Here is a 21,670-nt window from a genome sequence, read left to right as displayed (position 1 = left end):
CAAACTGAATGTGAGTTGTGGAGAGTGATTGATTTATGCTTACATGAGAATGCGCTGTTCCGCAATGTGCATCGAAATGAATGGCCTCTAATTCCCGCTCTCTATTTTTCTTTCATGCAGTGATTCTGTGTCTTCCAAGCCTTCATGCCTTAACCTTGACGTGTTGTACCCTCCGTCCAAAACATCACAAAGAAAACAGATGCGTTTAATATATCAATGCTAATACTCTCCTATAGAATGTCATAATAACGTCACCAAACACACTGGAGAGAGACAGTAAGATGTATTGATGTGAAGGTTTTGCAAGAAACCTCGATAGAATATCATAACTAACGTAACGATATGGGCCAGGCTAGAAACACATGTAGGCACAAGGGGCTCAAACAAAGGGATTTAATGGGCATAATGGCTGTCCTAGTAAGCACCCCTTTGGCTGAGGGCTGTGGGGATGATGAGGATGGGGTCAATGTATCACAACACTGCTGCATTGTCATGGTGTGATTTACCATAGGCTCTCATGCTCGTTGCATTCAAGTCCGATGTTCTGTATGTGACATTTAAGTGCTGATCCCAGAAACATCCTGTGGCTATTGAATATCAAAACCGTGTTCATATGAGGCATTAGTATGGCATTCAGTGGAGAGAAATGGCCATTTAGGTCCAAGGAAAAACTGTTTTCAGTGAGCTACTGTTCAGTGCTATACAGGAATTGTCATGCCAATATGTTACTTGCATTCATAAGTAGGCTATTCCAATCAAGAAATAACATGAGAATCCAAATGTCTTTAAGAAGATGTAAACAGATTTATTCTGACATCACATCAGACCATCACAACGATCCTATCTAGTCGATCTATCAAAGCATACAGACTTTCATTGCTTACATAAACCTTTAAATAGGAACTATAGACTGTACATGTTTAAAATAAATAATTCCCTATAAGACACTTGGTGTGTGTGTGTGTGTGTGTTAAGGATTTTGTGACTGCTCCCAAACGTATTCTGTTGCTACAGGTCATGCAAAAAGTGTGATTGATTGCACACTACCAGGTGATACTGCAACTCTATTACGTACAGATTAGCAGGAAAAAAAGAAGGTAAAAAAACAAAAAGGTAGGAAGGCTGTGGAATCACATCTCAGTCTCAGCCAGTAGGCTCTCACCTAGACCTGACGTCAGCAGGACCATCTGGGGGTGGGAGTCTGCAAAGGGCAGAGACAACGGAAACAAGTTTAGGACTTCTACAACTCTACAACTAGCCTGGTTGCTAGCTCTGTTAGTGCTTTAGCCAACTCCTTTGTCCTTGTAAGGGATGACAACGAGCAAGTTGGCCAAAGCACACACAGATCTGACCACGCCTCATTCTTAAGCAAATGGGTTAGGTTGTTCCCCCCCCCAATTCTACAGATTGATCGAGTCATAATTTTGAGGTCATCACCTACACCGATGTTTCAGGTTTACAGACGCTTATTATACAAAATTATTTATTTATAAATCTGCAATACTCCAGAACAGAGCGCCCCAGTGGAACTGTCCTGTCTAGAATATGACTAAGATGGGGCAGGGAAGGATAGCATTTTGGTTGGCCAGGTCAGCCCTTACTGCTGTGGGGGATCCAAGCGGTTTTCTCCCTGGTGGGGTTGGCAGCGCTGCCTCGTGCCTCGCCCTCCTTGTCGTCCTCCTCCTCTCCCTCGGAGAGCAGGTCTGAGATCTGCTGCTGCAGCTCGGGGCTGATGGCGTTCTCAGCCAGGACCAGCACGCGCAGACAGGTGGGGTAGTTCTCCACCATTTCGAGGAAGACCTGAAGGTACAGGGGAGGGAGATTCTGTCATGAAGCACAGACGGGCTACAGTAGGGGTTGATAAGAAAACTTGATGGGTTTGTAGGTGTAGGTAGCTCTGCTTGCCAGTGGGGATTGGTATTCCAGGTTATGAACTTACATTTAAGTGGTTTGTTTTTCTTGAATTACTTCAGCATGTAACAAGTCACTTCAATCCAGTGAAGTGCGGTGGCGAGGTAAACACTGGCTATTATCAAATCAAGATTTACTCACAAATAAACCTTGATGAAGCCCATGTTCACTATACAACGGAGCTCCAACAACCAGTGGCATAGGCTATTAACCCGAAATTGACAAACAATTTTCACCAATGTAGCCAAAATAAGAGAGCGATAGCCTCCGATGGCGGCATATTGCATATCATCTGACAAAATGACACACTGCTCAACTCAGCCATACAGTACATCGATGTAGCATCCACAGTTACAACTTGATAGGTGGCCAGTGGCGACACGGCATGCAGGGCAGGTACGTGTTATTTTGGTATTAATACATGTCACATATCAGTTTGCAAACAATGTAAAAATTAAGCCACATACAAACATGGTCTCTTTTTTGCTTTCTTGAGTAATGCAGCTCCAAAATGCAGGTGTTTCAGCCTAGCTCAGTGCTTTCTGTGGTGGTGGAGCAGCCAGCGGAAAATACAGAGCGTAGGGGTTGGTAATGTTCTCTAGTTGCGCCTTGATTGGCTCAGTGTTCTGTCACTCATGGGGAGACTACGTCACCGTAAAATCTACGGGTAGAGGTAAAGAATTCAAGCCCCTTGGGTGCTAGCATTGAGTGACTTTAGAAGTGGCCATCCAAGAAGGCTCAAGGTCATTGGCCACAGATAACGTGATGACGTAATTTTATATCTACATTAGCTTTGATTGGACTGATCATGTCAACATCATACTTGCAAATTCTTAGCTAGCAAGCTAGAAGTAATCATTATGAATCAAGTCGACAATCTACTGGCAAATCCTTTTCAATCCTTGTCATATGAAGAGAAATTATGAATAGAAATTATAGATAAAACGTATCGGTGCTCATCGGCCATTGGACATGAACATTACAAAAGAAGTTGAAAATTCAACAAGGAGTGGTTTGGAAGGAATCAGTGGCTAACTGCAAGCAATCACTAGCCTGCTATTCAGTGGAGTGGGTGTTTTTAAAAGTCTGGGTTTAAGGGTCTCTTAAAAGGATAAACATTCAACACCATGTGACAGAAAAGGTTGAATACATTGGCCATGCTGTCAATCCAGCATGACTTCTGCCGTGTTCAAAACAACTGGAAACTAAGGAAATGTGAAATCTCTGACTTCAGTGAGTTCAAGACAACTGGAAACTCGAGCTCTGACTGGGGAAAATACATTTTGAACAGTCATCTAACTCGGAATTCCAAGTCGGGAACTCGGGCCTCTTTCTAGAGCTCCGACATGAAGATCACTGACGCCATGATTCAACCTTGTTTTTTTCAGTTCCCAGTTGTCTTGAAAGCAACAAAAATCCAGAGAATGCCAGACTTCGATGACAGAATTAGCCCATGAAGGACCGCCGCGCCACAAGTGAGCACAGCATAACAAGTTGAGTCCAAAAATGTATTGTATGCTGCTGCATAATGGTATAATATGCCAGGGAAATATGTATACTGTAGCTAAGAAAGTAATACTAAGTGTATGTTGTGTAGTACGCTGTTAGTAGCCCATGTGCCTCACCCTAATAATAGGGTCCCTTTCCCCCTCATAACTTAGCCTACTGATCTGACTTGGTGGTGCACATGTAACTTATAGCCTGTTTTAAACATTGAATATTGTAATAGCTTTCATTGTCTGCTTATATAACCCCTTTATTTATCCTACAGTTCTGACTTGGTGAAAGGGAGAATACTGTAAGAATGGCCCATGTTATGAATTCTATTGCTGTACATTTCAAAAGGGCTGAACAAATAGTTATATTGACTACGTCCGTCCTAGCTCGCTCATTGTCTTAATTGAAAATGACGGATTGCCTCTTATCTGCTAGTCGTCCCTTTATGCCATATCAAATCGGTCACATCCACATGGTTAGCAGATGTTATTCCGAGTGCAGCGAAATGCTTGTGCCATAGCTTGTACATATCAATTGTCAGAAATCATATTTGTTTAAACAAGATAGCCATATCAGCTATGTTTTAAAAAAGGCAGTAAATGAGGCTGAATGTACTGTTTTGCTGCCAGAAAAGGCTCCGCTGATAGCCAGGTGTAGCAGTGGTAAGGATTCACTCCATGGTGCTGAAAAGAAAGCTCTGCTGTTGGGACAGCTTTATGTAGGCCCTAACAGTTTGTGGGCACCGTTTGTCACCGTTATAGAGCAACTAATGTATTGTTTAGTGTTGTGTAGTGGTTTTGCTGACCTGCATCCCACAAAATACCAGTCTCAACGTCAACAGTGAAGCGGCAACTCCGGGATGCTGGCCTTATAGGCAGAGTTGCAAAGAAAAAGCCATATCTCAGAATGGCCAATAAAAGATGGGCAAAAAAACAGACACTATCCAGAGGAACTCTGCCTAGAAGACCAGCATCCCGGATTCGCCTCGTTAGGACTGGTGCGGTTGCGGGTACTATTTAATGAAGCTGCCAGTTGAGGACTTGTGAGGTGTCTGTTTCTCAAACTAGACACTAATGTAGTTGTCCTCTTGCTCAGTTATGCACCGGGGCCTCCCACTCCTCTTTCTATTCTGGTTAGATCCAGTTTGCTCTGTTCTGTGAAGTACAGTGGCTTGCGAAAGTATTCATCCCCCTTGGCATTTTTCCTATTTTGTTGCCTTACAACCTGGAATTAAAATAGATTTTTGGGGGGTTTGTATCATTTGATTTACACAACATGCCTACCACTTTGAAGATGCAAAATATTTTTAATTGCGAAACAATACTTTATAGAGCCACCTGTTGCAGCAATTACAGCTGCATGTCTCTTGGGGTATGCCTCTATAAGCGTGACACATCTAGCCACTGGGATTTTTGCCCATTCTTCAAGGCAAAACTGCTCCAGTTCCTTCAAGTTGGATGGGTTCTGCTGGTGTACAGCAATCTTTAAGTCATACTACAGATTCTCAATTGGATTGAGGTCTGGGCTTTGACTAGGCCTTTCCAAGACATTTAAATGTTTCCCCTTAAACCACTCAAGTGTTTCTTTAGCAGTATGCTTAGGGTCATTGTCCTGCTGGAAGGTGAACCTCCATCTCAGTCTCAAATCTCTGGAAGACTGAAACAGGTTTCCCTCAAGAATTTCTCTGTATTTAGCGCCATCCATCATTCCTTCAATTCTGACCAGTTTCTCAGTCCCTGACGATTAAAAACATCCCCACATCATGATGCTGCCACCACCTTGCTTCACTGTGGGGATGTTGTTCTCAGGGTGATGAGCGGTGTTGGGTTTGTGCCAGACACATTCCTTGATGGCCAAAAAGCTACATTTTAGTCTCATTTGAGCAGAGTACCTTCTTCCATGTTTGAGGAGTCTCCCACATGCCTTTTGGCGAACACCAAACGTGTTTGCTTATTTTCTTCTTTGAGCAATGGCTTTTTTTCTGGCCACTCTTCCGTAAAGCCCAGCTCTGTGGAGTTTATGGCTTAAAGTGGTCCTATGGACACATACTCCAATCTCCGCTGTGGAGCTTTGCAGCTCCTTCAGGTTTATCTTTGGTCTCTTTGTTGCCTCTCTGATTAATGCCCTCCTTGCCTGGTCTGAGTTTTGATGGGCGGCCCTCTCTTGGAAGGGTTGTTGTGGTCCCATATTCTTTCCATTTTATAATATAGGATTTAATGGTGCTCCGTGGGATGCTCAAAGTTTTGGATATTTTTTATAACCCAACCCTGATCTGTACTTCTCCACAACTTTGTCCCTGACCTGTTTTGAGAGCTCCCTGGTCTTCATAGTGCTGCTTGCTTGGTGGTGCCCCTTGCTTAGTGGTGTTGCAGACTCTGGGGCCTTTCAGTATAGGTATATATATATTGAGATCATGTGAAACTTAGATTGCACAGGGGTGAACTTTATTTAACTAATTATGGGACTTCTGTAGGTAATTGGTTGCACCAGCTCTTATTTAGGGGCTTCATAGCAAATGGGGTGAATACATATGCACACACTTTTCCGTTTTGAATTTTTTGAAACATGTTGTGTATGTCCATTACATGAAATCCTAATAAAAATTACATTTAAATTACAGGTTGTAATGCAACAAAATAGGAAAAACGCCAAGGGGATGAATACTTTTGCAAGGCACTGTACACAGCGTTGTACGAGATCTTCAGTTTCTTGGCAATTTCTCACATGGAATAGCCTTCATTTCTCAGAACAAGAATAGACTGACGAGTTTCAGAAGAAAGTTATTTGTTTCTGGCCATTTTGAGCCTGTAATCGAACACACAAATGCTGATGCTCCAGATACTCAACTAGTGTAAAGAAGGCCAGTTTTATTGCTTCTTTAAATCAGTACAACAGTTTTCAGCTGTGTTAACATAATTGCGAAAGGGTTTTCTAATGATCAATTAGCCTTTTAAAATGATAAACTTGGATTAGCTAACACAACGTACCATTGGAACACAGGAGTGATGGTTGCTGATAATGGGCCTCTGTACACCTATGTAGATATTCCATAAAAAATCTGCCGTTTCCAGCTACAATAGTCATTTACAACATTAACAATGTCTACACTGTATTTCTGATCAATTTCATGTTATTTTAATGGACAAAAAAAAATGTGCTTTTCTTTCAAAAACAAGGCCATTTCTAAGTGACCCCAAACTTTTGAACGGTAGTGTATATATAATAAGGTTCTAACAAAATGTTCTTAACAATCGAAATGGCTGAAAAATGCAGTTCTAAACGTAAACATTTTTTTATAATCAAAACAATTTTAGCTTGATAAATGAAATGCATTGTACATTTTGTAACTTTTTTTTCATTTAGCAGAAGCTCTTATCTGTAGCGACCTATAGAAGGCGCAATTAGGGTTAAGTACTTTGCTCAAGGGCACATTGGCAGATTTTTTTCACCCAGTCGGCTCGGGAATTCTAACCAGCAACCTATTGGTTACTGGCCCAACACTCTTAACCACTAGCCTACCAGACGCAAAGAGATGTCTATTTTAATGATTCAACAGTAACCTAACCCACAAATTGCAAAGGAAAATGCATTTTGGCCTACCTTTACTAATAAAGTATGTCCATTAGTCTGGTGAACCTCTCAGTGACAGCATTGTAGAAGTCACAGCAGACTCATCCCCATTCCATTTTCACACTGACACAAAAAGTAATTCCCATTCCCATTATCCACAATGCAAAAGTAAATGTCTCAGATGTGTAAAAGCCTGGGTAAAAAGTATTAATTGGTAATGACTTTTCAGATAAGTGGACAGTCCAGTACTCACTGGTTGCCTGTCATGTCACGTTTTGTCACTAGAGCTCCTGAATGCTGCCTCTGTCTGGTCTTAACTTTCATTATAGTTGACGTTCCACTCTTCGAATCCTCCAAACCGTGTGTTCAGGTTGTTTTTGATAGCTAGCTAGCTAGCTTGGTTCAGTTCAAGGGATGCAAGCGCCCAACTTTGTAGACACGCACAAATGTGCACAGCATACGCTTTTCACACACCAACAGCGTTCTAGCATTTCGGTACACCAGAACTACATTCATTTCCAATGAAACGCTGCGTTTGCCTTGCAGCATTGCGTTGCGGAGGCAGGGCGTTCGGTGTGGTGCATACGTTGGATTTTTCGAACGTATGCGTCAAACTGTATGCATAGACGGCTTGGCAGAAATGGTAGCAGAAGGTGAATGTTGAACTTTTGTTGCACACATATCCAGATGATGCTGCGTACTATTTTGCGCGATGAAGCTGTCGGTGTGATCAAGGCGTTAGGCGATACCCACACAACATGTTAAGGCAATACGCATGCGCAAAATATGAAATCAGCTCAATGCAACGAATTGTGCTTCAAACACACTGAGTGTCATTGCGCAAAATAGTATGCAGCATCATCTGGACCACACCGAAAACACTGCAACTGCCTCTGCAACGCTGCAAGGCAAATGCAGTGTTTCATTGGAAATGAATGCAATTCTGGTGTACCAAAATGCCATAACGCTGTCGGTGTGTTCCAAGCGTTAAGCTACTTCAAGCTAGGCAAAGCAGTATGCTGACCCTATCCATTAACAGTGACTGGAGTCAGGAACGCCTGTGGCATAAACTATTTGAATGGCTGGAAAGGAAGGCATGAATACCCTGGCGCCTTTCCTCAGATTTTGAGTATAAAAACCACCAGAATCATTGAGAAAATCATTAGATAACAAAAAAAGAATGATCATATTTTTATATAATTGTATTTTTCATTTGGCTTTTCATTGGGTGGCAGGTAGCCTAGTGGTCAAGATCGAATCCCCGAGCTGACAAGGTAAACATATTTCGTTCTGCCCCTGAACAAGGCAGTTAACCCACTGTTCCTAGGCCGTCATTGAAAATAAGAATTTGTTCTTAACTGACTTGCCTAGTTAAATTAAGGAAAGAAAAAAATAAAATAAAAATGTTTTATTAGATTATCACAGAGTAAGCACTGCCTGCCCTGCCTACCCTGCCTGCCCGTCACTGCTTCAATGTCAATACGTATATGTATTTATTTGCTCGGATACACAGATTTACAGTATCTGTCTAAAAAGCTGTGTACAAATGTTTTTTTCTTATTGTGGATTACATGTAAAGCCAGTCTCTTTATAATCAGCTAGCTTTAAACTGGAGAGGAACTAGCTAGAAAATGAATTAAACGTTTTGAAATGGATAAGTTGTCCTTAAGGGTACTTGCTATCCGAGATCCTTGGGATTTCCCTACACCATTGAAGTTGAAACGTAAAATGGTTAAGGATAGGGTTTAGGGTAGGGACGTCCCAAAGATTCCAGATAGCACTAACCGTACGTAAGCCTTGAGCACTTTTCAATAGGCAGTGAACAGGCCACAGCTGGCAAAGTGCTTTGTGGGAGAAGAGTATCTTCCCACAGCTGGTAATAAGCACATCTTCACTGCAAATGAGAGTCAGGGTTATGGGTCAATAACAGTGAGAATGTGAGAGGGAGACATGGGGCAAATCTTGATTGCATACTCCTCACGTCCTCTCTCCTTCTCCAAACCCATTGGAGGAGCAGGTTGGAGGGGAGGGACATCTGGCTTTCTCATCTAATGGGCTTCATCTCCTAAGAAAGTGGACTGACTTCAAAATTAGACCATCATAAGAAGAGGTCTCTGCTATGACGACTGTTCAGTTGGGTGATTTGATATGCAGCGGCCTCAATTAGTGGATGTAACTCACAGTTAAATCTACAAAATAAGTGGGATGGCAAAATGTTTACATTCACATTAAAGGTCATTTTTTAAAGGGATTGTAAGAGGGTAGGTAAAAAGCTAACTGCTTAACATATCTGAAAATAAATGAAAGTCCATCAAAAACGATATCTTTTAACTGATGATTGGCATGAGTATTGCTGGAAATTGGCACCACATTTAAGGGTCATTGAACATTAATTAGGTAGTGAGGAACGTAAACCAGATCATTTATAGTGAAGGGAAAAAAAGAAGAAGAGTGTAACTCCCCCAATAGAATGAGTTTTAAGTCATAATGAAACTACATCAGATTTCTTCTCACTGTCTTTGGAAATGTTCTTCCACACACTCTGTGGTGCTGATGACGTTGCTCTGGTGGTGGTGATGTTGATGATGTTACAGACCTGTGCTGACTGATTTGTGAGTCCTGTTCCCTCCAGATCCAACACCTCCAGAGTTCTGCTGGACGCCACAGCCACTGCTAGCATACCTGCAATCTGGTCCCCTGGAACCCCAACACAACCAAAACATGAGTGAGTTCAGAAGGTGAGTCTGTCAATTGAGCATTACAGAAAGCTGATTGATGTGTTTGTTGTCATTGACCCTGAACGACAGATTTGGACCGGACACAGATTAGTAATTGCATAATCAGTTAATTCATTCCTAAAGCATGAAGCTGATAAAGTATACACAATTTTTCGGCTTTCACCTTCATCAGGCATATGCACATCATTTCAACATGATACCTATTGTAGCAACCATAACTCAACACCTAGCGACCTCATGAAGGGGTTTGGATATCTTGGCGTAATGGCTAAGGTGTTGGGTTGACAGTAGCTAGAGCCGGGTTCGAGTCCCGTATTCCCGTACATTGGTGTCAGAAGTGGGATGGTTTCGATTAGTTTATTAGGATACCCATGCACATGCAGCAGCTACTCTTCCTGGGGTCCACATAAAACACAAAAATACATGATAAAGTACAGAACAGTAATAGACAAGAACAACATAAGATATTACATTAAATTCAAAATAAAAACATTGGCTCAAACGCATTAAGGAAGGAAATTACACAAATTAACAAGGCTCACCTTTTAATTGAAATGCATTCCAGGTGACTACATCATGAAGCTGGTTGAGAGAATGCCAAGAGTGTGCAAAGCTGTCATCAAGGTAAAGGGTTGATACTTTGAAGAATCTCAAATATGAATATATATTTTGATTTGTTTTTACACTTTTTTTTGTTACTACATGATTCCATATGTGTTATTTAATAGTTTTGATGTCTTCAGTATTATTCTACAATGTAGAAAATAGTCAAAATAAAGACAAGCCCTTGACTGAGTAGGTGTATCCAAACTTTTGACTGGTACTGTAAATATTAGGATGAGCAATGTCGGAGTGGCATTGACTAAAATACAGTATATACCAATGAAATTATTCACTTTTATATATATATATATATATATATATATATATATATATATATATATATATATATATATATATATATATATATATATATAGAGAGAGAGAGAGAGAGAGAGATAGATATAGATATAGATAGAGGAGCGGCGCTACGATAAAATGTGTTTTTAATCGGTTTTATTTAAGCTAAACTTGCTTTTTGCCTGAGTACCCTCTGGTGGCAGACCATTCCAGGATGACATGGCTCTCTATACATAACTGAGTAACGCATTAAATATGTTTTTGGTTTTGGTACCATAAAGAAACCCATAGTGGCATGTCTGGTGAGGTATGCACAGTTGAAGTCAGAAGTTTACATACACTTAGGATGGAGTCATTCAAACTCGTTTTTCAACCACTCCACAAATGTCTTGTTAACAATCTATCTCATTGTAGAGTTAGTTAGGACATCTACTTTCTGCATGACACAAGTAATTTTTCCAACAATTGTTTACAGGCAGATTATTTCACTTATAATTCACTGTATCACAATTCCAGTGGATCAGAAGTTGACCTACACAAAGTTGACTGTGCCTTTAAACAGCTTGGAAAATTCCCAAACATTATGTCATGGCTTTAGAAGCGTCTGATAGGCTAATAGACATAATTTGAGTCAATTGGAGGTGTACCTGTGGATGTATTTCAAGGCCTATCTTCAAACTCAGTGCCTCTTTGCTTGACATCATGGGAAAATCAAAAGAAATCAGCCAAGACCTCAGAAAATAAATTGTAAACCTCCACAAGTCTGGTTCAACCTTGGGAGCAATTTCCAAACGCCTGAAGGTACCACGTTCATCTGTACAAACAATAGTACGCAAGTATAAACACCACGGGACCACGCAGCCATCATACCGCTCAGGAAGGAGATGCGTTCTGTCTCCTAGAGATGAACGTACAGTCGTGGCCAAAAGTTTTGAATGACACAAATATTAATTTTCACAAAGTCTGCTGCCTCAGTTTGTATGATGGCAATTTGCATATACTCCAGAATGTTATGAAGAGTGATCAGATGAATTGCAATTAATTGCAAAGTCCCTCTTTGCCATGCAAATGAACTGAATCCCCCAAAAACTTTTCCACTGCATTTCAGCCCCGCCACAAAAGGACCAGCTGACATCATGTCAGTGATTCTCTCGTTAGCACAGGTGCGAGTGTTGACGAAGACAAGGCTGGAGATCACTCTGTCATGCTGATTGAGTTCGAATAACAGACTGGAAGCTTCAAAAGGAGGGTGGTGCTTGGAATCATTGTTCTTCCTCTGTCAACCATGGTTACCTGCAAGGAAACACGTGCCGTCATCTTTGCTTTGCACAAAAAGGGCTTCACAGGCAAGGATATTGCTGCCAGTAAGATTGCACCTAAATCAACCATTTATCAGATCATCAAGAACTTCAAGGAGAGCGGTACAATTGTTGTGAAGAGGGCTTCAGGGCACCCAAGAAAGTCCAGCAAGCGCCAGGACCGTCTCCTAAAGTTGTTTCAGCTGCGGGATCGGGGCACAACCAGTACAAAGCTTGCTCAGGAATGGCAGCAACTGAGCACGCACAGTGAGGCGAAGACTTTTGGAGGATGGCCTGGTGTCAAGAAGGCCAGCAAAAGAAGCCACTTCTCTCCAGGAAAAACATCAGGGACGGACTGATATTCTGCAAAAGGTACAGGGAGAGGACTGGGGTAAAATCATTTTCTCTGATGAACACCCTTTCCGATTGTTTGGGGCATCCGAAAAAAAGCTTGTCTGGAGAAGACAAGGTGAGCGCTACCATCAGTCCTGTGTCATGCCAACAGTAAAGCATCCTGAGACCATTCATGTGTGGGGTTGCTTCTCAGCCAAGGGAGTGGGCTCACTCACAATTTTGCCTAAGAACACAGCCATGAATAAAGCATGGTACCAACACATCCTCCGAGAGCAACTTCTCCCAACCATCCAGGAACAGTTTGGTGACGAACAATGCCTTTTCCAGCATGATGGAGCACCTTGCCATAAGGCAAAAGTGATAACTAAGTGGCTCGGGGAACAAAACATCAATATTTTGGGTCCATGGCCAGGAAACTCCCCAGACCTTAATCCCATTGAGAACTTGTGGTCAATCCTCAAGAGGCGGGTGGACAAACAAAACCCCACAAATTCTGACAAACTCCATGCATTGATTATGCAAGAATGGGCTGCCATCAGTCAGGATGTGGCCCAGAAGTTAATTGACAGCATGCCAGGGCGGATTGCACAGATCTTTAAAAAGAAGGGTCAACACTGCAAATATTGACTCTTTGCATCAACTTCATGTAATTGTCAATAAAAGCCTTTGACACATGAAATGCTTGTAATTACACTTCAGTATTCCATAGTAACATCTGACGAAAATATTTAAAGACACTGAAGCAGCAAACTTAGTGGAAATTAACATTTGTGTCATTCTCAAAACTTTTGGCCACGACTCTACTTTGGTGCGAAAAGTGCAAATCAATCCCAGAACAACAGCAAAGGACCTTCTGAAGATGCTGGAGGAAACGGGTACAAAAGTATCTATATCCACAGTAAAAACGAGTCCTATATCGACATAACCTGAAAGGCCGCTCAGCAAAGAAGAAGCCACTGCTCCAAAACCGCCATAAAAAAAGCCAGACTTCGGTTTGCAACTGCACATGTGGACAAAGATCGTACTTTTTGGAGAAATGTCCTCTAGTCTGATGAAACAAAAATAGAACTGTTTGGCCATAATGACCATTGTTATGTTTGGAGGAAAAAAGGGGAGGCTTGCAAGCCAAAGAACACCATCGCAAACATGAAGCACTGGGGAGGCAGCATCATGTTGTGGGGGTGCTTTGCTGCAGGAGGGACTGGTGCACTTCATAAAATAGATGGCATCATGAGGATGGAAAATTATGTGGATATATTGAAGCAACATCTCAAGACATCAGTTAGGAAGTTAAAGCTTGGTCTTAAATGGGTCTTCCAAATGGACAATGACCCCAAGCATACTTCCAAAGTTGTGGCAAAATGGCTTAAGGACAACAAAGTCAAGGTATTGGAGTGGCCATCACAAAGCCCTGACCTCAACCCTATAGAAAATGTATAGGCACAACTGAAAAAGCATGTGCGAGCAAGGAGGCCTACCAACCTGACTCAGTTACACCAGCTCTGTCAGGAGGAATGGGCCAAAATTCACCCAACTTATTGTGGGAAGCTTGTGGAAGGCTACCTGAAACGTTTTACCCAAGTTAAACAACGTAAAGGCAATGCTACCAAATACTAATTGAGTGTATGCAAACTTCTGACCCACTGGGAATGTGATGATATAAATAAAAGCTGAAATAAATCATTCTCTCTACTATTATTCTGACATTTCACATTCTTAAAATAAAGTGGTGATCCTAACTGATGTAAGACAGGGAATCTTTACTAGAATGAAATGTCAGGAATTGTGAAAAACTGAGTTTAAATGTATTTGGCTAAGGTGTATGTAAACTTCCAATTTCAAATGTAAATCTGTTTGAAGTGTATGCAAATAGATTATACAAGTGGTTAGGCATTTTCAACACAAAATGTTTCTTAAAAAGACTAATAGAAGTAGTACATTTCTCCTAAACCATGAAAGAATATCATGCATGTTGATGTTAGTTGTGTGTGTGTAGTTAACGGCAAGGCGTGCTGCTTTGTTTTGAGCCAGCTGAAGCTTTGCTAGGTCTTTCTTTGTGGCACTTGACCATATTACCAGCAGAAGCGTTGCGTGGGTAAAATCACTGGGTAAGCCAAGCCAGTAAAAAAAGCTATTTTACAACCTTTGTTGTAATAATTGTGTTGTTCGCTCTATAACCCATTCGTTCATCCACCACCGTGATATACAATAAGGCAGTGACAACAAAAAGAAAACAGTCACACAGTGACAAAACCGGAGAGAAACATCTGTCCGGTGAAGTCCACAAAGCAAATATTTAATTGAACAAACAGTTTATCACCTGCAGCATGGTCAAGCATGTTAATGTTTGACAGTTTACTAATCAACTACTGATTTAGAACCACAGATTTACAGCAAGACAGCACAAAGACAACAGGAGCACTGCCTCCATTATTCCAGCACCATTTAAACGTCATCAAATCAGCAAGGCTATAAATGTTTAGTTTAATACACTGAAAACATAACTTTTTTATTTTATTTTCAAGTTGGATAAACACTCCAAACAGCCTAACCGACCGTTCAGAGGCCTCCACATGGTCCTAAAGCACACCATTGCCTCATTTTGTATCACATTTCAATGATAAAACTGGGGGGGACAAAAATGTAATTTCAGAATTTTGGGGGGACATGTCCCCCCGTCCCCAGTGAAAGTTGCGCCCCTGCCAAAAACGATTTAGTCCAATCAATGTTGCTAAATATCATGTGGCTGTCCATGCTAATGATTTCCGTCTGTGTGTGCACGAGCAAGTATAACAAAAAACGTTGACACCAACTTGTAGTCTAGTTGAACGCTCTCTTTCATGTTGGCATGGTTCTGTCATACAGTACACTTTCAGTTTGTGTTGTCATAGGCTGCCGAGCTACAATGCTTGCTAGCCAAACTTCCTCTCATGGGCAACAAAGTCCAAATCCCCATTTCCATCCATGGCTAAGGAAAGGGACGATTTAGCGAGCTAGCTACTGCAGGACATCAACACATACAGAACCTCTCCCCATCTTCGTCAATATGACTTGACAATGATACTGACCATCCTATGTTACTCCTAGGAGTTCAGCTTCTTCAACGTGTTCAATGGTCACATCCTTTGTGCACAATTCCAGTTGAGGTTTAGCTCCAAGAGAATGTTTTGAACCAAATACTATGCTTTTGGTTTTAGATACATTTAAGATCAGTTTATTACAATATATCAAATGGTGCCCGTGAGGGACTCGGTATAGAAAATAGTAGGGACACGCTCTCCCGAAGAAAGGGGGTAGTGTAACCACCTTAACCCAACACCTAGCGACATCGTAGAGGGATTCGGATCTCATGGCTTAACAGCTAAGGTGTTGGGTTGACTGTAGCCGAACTCGGGTTTGAGTCCGGGTTGGGGCTACCCCCCAGTCATTAGGAATGTCATTGCCAACCCATATTTCAGGTGGATGAAATGGAATCTGAACGTTTAATCCTGCATACGTGCCCCAAAATGACCATAGACGTATAATTCTGTATCAAGTGTACCCTCTAAAATTCAATCTAAACTTAACTGGGGACAACATGACTGCGTTCACACAGGCAGCCCAATTCTGATTTGTTTCCCACTAATTGGTCTTTTGACCAATCAAATCAGAATGGGGCTTCCTTTGTAAACACTATGTTCCTAAAATGACCTCCGTTCTTATTTCTCTGTAGTGCAAGCAGCCAGGGGTTGTCATGGAGACACACCTGAATAAATCAAATTAAAAATGGTAATCAGGAGGCAACTGGCCCAGAAAATGGACGTCTTTGGTATCTCAGGAGTGTTTCACCTCTGAAAAGGTCCCATTACACATAATGACACAAAAGTTATTTTTTTCCAATACTTGAAGTTCACAAAAGTTCATATTGATTATCCAAAGTTAACTGAGATGCAAATCTTTTCATGGCAACACTTGTGGTTGAGTGTAATATTCCTTTAAAAAAATGTAATAAGAATCTGATTCCTTTTAAGCCGATTCCATATTAAGAAACTCACCGATAGGAAGTACAGTAATTGGTTTTGTGTCCTGGTGATTGGTTCTTACCCAGGGGGTTGTAGTCCAGGTTGAGGACTCGGAGCTGGGAGCTGTGGGCCACAGCGATGGCCAGGCGGGCCCATCCCTTGGTTGTGATGCTGGGGTTCGCACTAAGAGTCAGCTCTCTAAGCCCTGTGGGACAGGCTGTCCATCACCATCAAATGACCATCAACTAAGTATAGGCAGAGCCGCATATAACCATATATTATATGTATTATACTCCATTATCGTGTAACTTGAGTCTAATTGTTAACACAACGTTTAACACATAATGCCTTCATAAAATCCTTTATAAGGCCTATATAGATGCTTCAGAAATCACTCATAAGCAAATGTCAGGATACATAAAGGACGGCAAAAGATCATCGTGACGGATCTACATCGTGTTCAATAACAACTTTATGAATGTTCTATGAACCCTTTATGAGTTGTACATTTGTCTGGACTGTATTTTCTATAATCCAAAAATGTGTTTCCCCACACACGCACTTGGAGAGGACTTCTACACTAGCCTATTGTTTCCAACCACTGTACCCCAGCAGGCCAGGTTCAGAGTCTGACAGCCCAGTAACAGTGAGAGCAGTGTGGAGTGGCTGTACCTGATTTGGCCCCATCCGGAGGCAGCATGGCACAGATGAGCCGCAGGGCCTCGTCCCCCAGCATACAGTCGCCCAGGTCCAGAGACACCAGTGAAGGGTGAGTGGACAATGCAGTGTTGAGTGTGACCAATCCTGCATCTAAGAGGGGGCTTCCATGGAGACTGTGGCATATGAGAGATGGGAGGAGAGAGAAATGCAGAATATCAGTCAATACAACAGTTCCAATGAAGACCATCCAATTAATTCACCATTCAATCTGGATAAAGCATCATCAAATTGACATCAACTTGAGTTCCTGCTCATGTGCATAATCATGGTAATTGGGGTCAGGTCCCCCATATAAATGCCTTGGAGAACTTTTACTGGATCACAAATTGAGGGACCCATACTGACTACAGTATGGGTCCCTCAGTTAATAGACTACAGTAGCCATATCAACCACTAACATCAACCAATCAATCAGTCAGACCGACACACCTTATTCATTGTGATCTACTAGGCTACTTACAAAAGGGTCTGGATCGATCTGTTGGTTTTGAGTGCATCTGCGAGATGCTTGGTTCGGTTGATGGTGGAGACCACACCGAGGTTCATGTTGAGTTGCGCCAGTGAGTGGGACTCCGCCACACCGCGACACACCCGTCCAAAGTCTCGGTCCGAAAGCTGACATCCCCTGATGGACAGAAGCCTCACACTGTTCTCTTTCAGGCTGTCACAAATATCCTTGATCTCAGCTCCCGACAGCGTCTCTCCCGTTATTTGAATAGAACCTGGTAGCATTTTGGTAAACGTGTCTACTAGGCTACATCACATTCAAGGTTTGTGCCCAGCTAAGAAATACGTGCATTTTAAGCATTGGCATACAATTATCATTAGTCGGTAGCCTGTTAAATGACATCTCAAAGTTAATATGCTATTGTTTAGGATATACGATATGTACCCCACATCTGCAAGGCTCTCAGTGTTGCAGCTGGTTTAATTGAGCATTTCTTATTAGGCTATGGATAGGGGAAAAGCACGCAAGGTGGGTTTTCTGAAGTTAAATCGATCATAAACCACATGCGCCGTTTCAAGCCCTGACATCATAACCTACTGCTACACAATGTAGCTAAATCCTTAGCGATTCTTCTTCTGTACCCCGCAGGCCAAGGATTGATATAATCGTCGATACATATTAGACACGTTCATATAAAAATGTCATGTGCCGTTTTCCAGGTCCTCACGCATAACAAACGGTTCGCGTTCCTGTCATGTTTAGAGCTTCGGTTTATAACGCTGAAGCGAAGGCGATCGTTTGTTCGCCACGGTTTCAGTTATCGGTTATGGACACGCTTCTCGATGTCATTAGAAACGGCATTGCAATAAGTCCTTTTGACTGTCACATGTTGTTCTCAATTAGCTTACTATACTAATGCAGTCTTCCTCATTCAGGGCGCGTGCGCGCACCCTCCTCCCCGAAGCGTCTTTGTGGCTGCAGTGACCTCGGGAAATATTGCAGGGCTGAGCAAATGTTTCTCCAGAAGGAAAAATGCAAGTCGAGGGCAAAGATGGCCGTGTTTTCAATACAGTATGGCTATTGCTATTGATCACGTGCAGTGCTGGTCTGCCCTGCCCAAATACATCACCTGGCTGTCTATACCATAGCCCTTGGTCTTTACATTGGATTTCCTCAAATTAGTGCATAATGTAACATGATCACCAAATAGATAGGCATGTTATACAACTTTTCCCAATAAAAAAAGTTTTGAAATATTACCAGAATTATTACACTACATTGTGTTTATACTTTAGCAGTAAAAGTATCTCAATAGGCCTATAATAAACTCTCATGAGAACCGTAACCTTGCCCATTGCCCTGTTCTCTGGGTCAAACACACAATGGCCCCTTAAATAATATATATTCAATGGATTACTGAATAAGCAAAGCCTGCTCTACCTCATTGATAATCACCAAGGTTGAGGTTGTGGAAGCTGAGTATTGAGATCCTCCCGCTGTGCCCATCTCATGTCTCCTTGCAGAGCCACATCCCACAGCTCCCCTAGTGAGAGGAGAGTGAAAACAGAGAACTACTAATGGAGGGCTATGCTGTGTCCAAGTCTCCATTGTTCAATGTTGGAAATACTTCCACCTTGCCATCACCCATTTATTTATACATTCTACAGTCAAACATAGAATTTAATTTCTCCACTGACAGAGTACAAGGACAGGGCAGTGTTTAAGTCCTTTCATCAAGTTTGCAGACGACACAACAGTAGTAAGCCTGATTAACAACAATGAGGAAAATAACCTCTCCCTCAACGTCAACAAAACAAAGGAGCTGTTCGTGGACTTCAGGAAACAGCAGAAGGAGCACCCCGCTATCCACATCGACGGGACCGCAGTGGAGAAGGTGAAAGCTTCAAGTTCCTCGGCGTACATATCACTGACAATCTCAAATGGTCCACCCACACAGATAGTGTGTTGAAGAAGGTGCAATAGCACCTCTTCAACCTCCGAAGGCTGAAGAAATGTGGCTTGGCCCGTAAGACCCTCAAACTTTTACAAATGCACAATCAAGAGCATCCTGTCTGGCTGTATAACCGCCCGGTATGGCAACTGCACCGCCTGCAACCGCAGGGCTCTCCAGAGGGTGGTGCGGTCTGCCCAACGCATCACCAGGGCCACACTGCCTGCCCTCCAGGACACCTACAGCACCCGATGTCACAGGAAGGACAAAAAGATCATCAAGGACATCAACCATCCAAGCCACGGCCAGTACATGTGCATCAAAGCTGGGACCGAGAGACTGAAAAACAGCTTCTATCTCAAGGCCATCAGACTGTTAAATAGCCATCACTAGCCGGCTACCACCCATTTACTCAACCCTGCACCTTAGAGACTGCTGCCCTTTGTACATAGACATGCGATCATTGGTCACTTTAATAATGTTTACATATTGCTTTACTCATTTCATATACTGTATTTTAGTCAATGCCACGCCGACATTGCTCGTCCTAATATTTACAGTACCAGTCTAAACTATTTTACTATTTTCTACATTGTAGAATAATAATGAAGACATCAAAACTATAAAATAACACATATGGAATCATGTAGTAACCAAAAAAGAGATCTGTTCACTTACTCTGCGACTCACAAAGACATGGCGATTGGAACCAAAAATCTCAGATTTGGACTCATCAGACCAAAGGACAGATTTCCACCGGTCTAATGTCCATTGCTCATGTTTCTTAGTCCAAACAAGTCTCTTCTTCTTATTGGTGTCCTTTAGTATTGGTTTCTTTGCAGCAATTTGACCAAGAAGGCCTGATTCACGGAGTCTCCTCTGAACAGTTGATGTTGAGACGTGTCTGTTGCTTAAACTCTGTGAAGCATTTATTTGGGCTGCGATTTCTGAGGCTGGTAACTCTAATGAACTTATCCTCTGCAGCAGAGGTCACTCTGGGGCTGCGGTCCAAACACGACACACCCTCTCCCCTCAGCCCTCAAATTAAGTGGACACTTCTGATGACGTATCATGACGTCTAACGAGTATACACTTGCAGGGCAAGTGTATGCCCGGAAATTGGTCATTCGTTCATCCCGCGATGACTGTGTTTTCAGCTAACGGTATCTTGTGGGTGCTTTATATGATTGCATGTCTATTTAAATTAAATATATAATTATTAATATACACCTACTGTATGACAGCGAGCAAATGAATTAGCTAACTAACGTTAGCCTGTCTTGCTGGAACTTCTGAAGATGGAAAATGTTTTATTTTTATACTTTCCAAAAGCTAACCAAACAAAATCATTATTATCCGTATTTTTACGAGACGTGTTTGTGCCGTCATGTGTATAAGTGGCACAATTTCTAACTTATTTACATTTGTTTTTACTTACACTTATATTGTATGTATGTTGACTCCATATTGACGTTGAGGTTTTAAGTTTTGGCAGACTTTTCTTAGCGGATGTACAATCATCGCAAATTGAATTATGGGGCGTTTCAGGCCCCGAAGTGAACATAATTGTACACTCACAAACTCCATTAAAACGAGAGCTGAGGGGCTTACGTTGCAAACTTCCCTTGCTTGGCTAATCATTTTGACTGGCGACAAATATGGCCGTGGGGATTCCCCCAAGGGCATAAGGCGAGAGTATGTGGAGGAGGGTGTTTCTTTTATGAGTTTGAAACGCAGCCTGGGTCTTCATTTCCTGTGGCGGTCCTCGTGAGAGCCAGTTTCATCAAAGCACTTGATGGTTTTTTGCAACTGCACTTGAAGAAACTTCAAGTTCTTGACATTTTCCAGATTGACTGACCTTCATGTCTTAAAGTAATGATGGACTGTCATTTCTCTTTGCTTATTTGAGCTGTTCTTGCCATAATATGGACTTGGTCTTTTACCAAATAGGGCTATCTTCTGTATACGACCTCTACCTTGTCACAACACAACTGATTGGCTCAAACACATTAAGAAGGAAATACATTCCAAAAATGTACTTTTAACAAGGCACACCTGTTCATTGAAATGCATTCCAGGAGACTACCTCACCTGGAATGAGTGTGCAAAGCTGTCATCAAGGTGGCTAGTTTGAAGAATCTCAAATATGTAAAATATATTTTGATTAGTTTAACACTTTTTTGGTTACTACATGATTCCATGTGTTATTTCATAGGTTTGATGTCTTCACTATTATTCTACAATGGATAAAATAGCAAAAATAAAGAAAAACCCTTGAATGA

The 21,670-nt window shown here is 41.9% G+C and overlaps 1 protein-coding gene across 3 annotated transcripts; it reads right to left on the bottom strand.

Annotated features, from left to right (window-relative positions):
* Positions 1–780: 780 nt before the first annotated feature.
* On the bottom strand, positions 781–18,528 carry LOC106605838 (leucine-rich repeat-containing protein 73). Of its 3 annotated transcripts, none has more exons than XM_014201815.3 (6): positions 17,450–18,520; positions 16,942–17,102; positions 16,352–16,486; positions 9,575–9,675; positions 1,602–1,800; positions 781–1,201 (listed from the first exon to the last, which is right to left on the bottom strand). In XM_014201815.3, the coding sequence occupies exons 1-6, from the start codon at positions 17,719–17,721 to the stop codon at positions 1,131–1,133; spliced, it is 939 nt and encodes a 312-aa protein (XP_014057290.1). In that variant the 5' UTR covers positions 17,722–18,520; the 3' UTR covers positions 781–1,130. The 3 variants fall into 3 exon arrangements, with proteins under 3 accessions (XP_014057290.1, XP_014057297.1, XP_082831455.1); XM_014201822.3 differs by having other exon boundaries at positions 16,352–16,474; positions 17,450–18,518; XM_082975329.1 differs by lacking the exons at positions 781–1,201; positions 1,602–1,800 and having other exon boundaries at positions 6,256–9,675; positions 17,450–18,528.
* Between the last annotated feature and the right edge of the window lie 3,142 nt (positions 18,529–21,670).

Source organism: Salmo salar, chromosome 01, assembly GCF_965601325.2.
Source record: "Salmo salar chromosome 01, fSalSal1, whole genome shotgun sequence".
Classification (NCBI taxonomy): Eukaryota; Metazoa; Chordata; class Actinopteri; order Salmoniformes; family Salmonidae; genus Salmo; species Salmo salar.
The sequence above is the reverse complement of the archived record's forward strand: the minus strand, read 5'-3'. Positions and strand labels throughout refer to the sequence as shown.

Excerpts from the sequence above, each read along its gene's own strand:
- LOC106605838 (XM_014201815.3), bottom strand. The coding sequence starts at position 17,721 with ATGCTACCAGGTTCTATTCAAATAACGGGAGAGACGCTGTCGGGAGCT. Across the intron at positions 17,103-17,449 it reads AGATCGATCCAGACCCTTTT|TCTCCATGGAAGCCCCCTCT; the intron begins GTAAGTAGCCTA and ends CATATGCCACAG. Across the intron at positions 16,487-16,941 it reads TCCGGATGGGGCCAAATCAG|CCTGTCCCACAGGGCTTAGA; the intron begins GTACAGCCACTC and ends GGTGATGGACAG.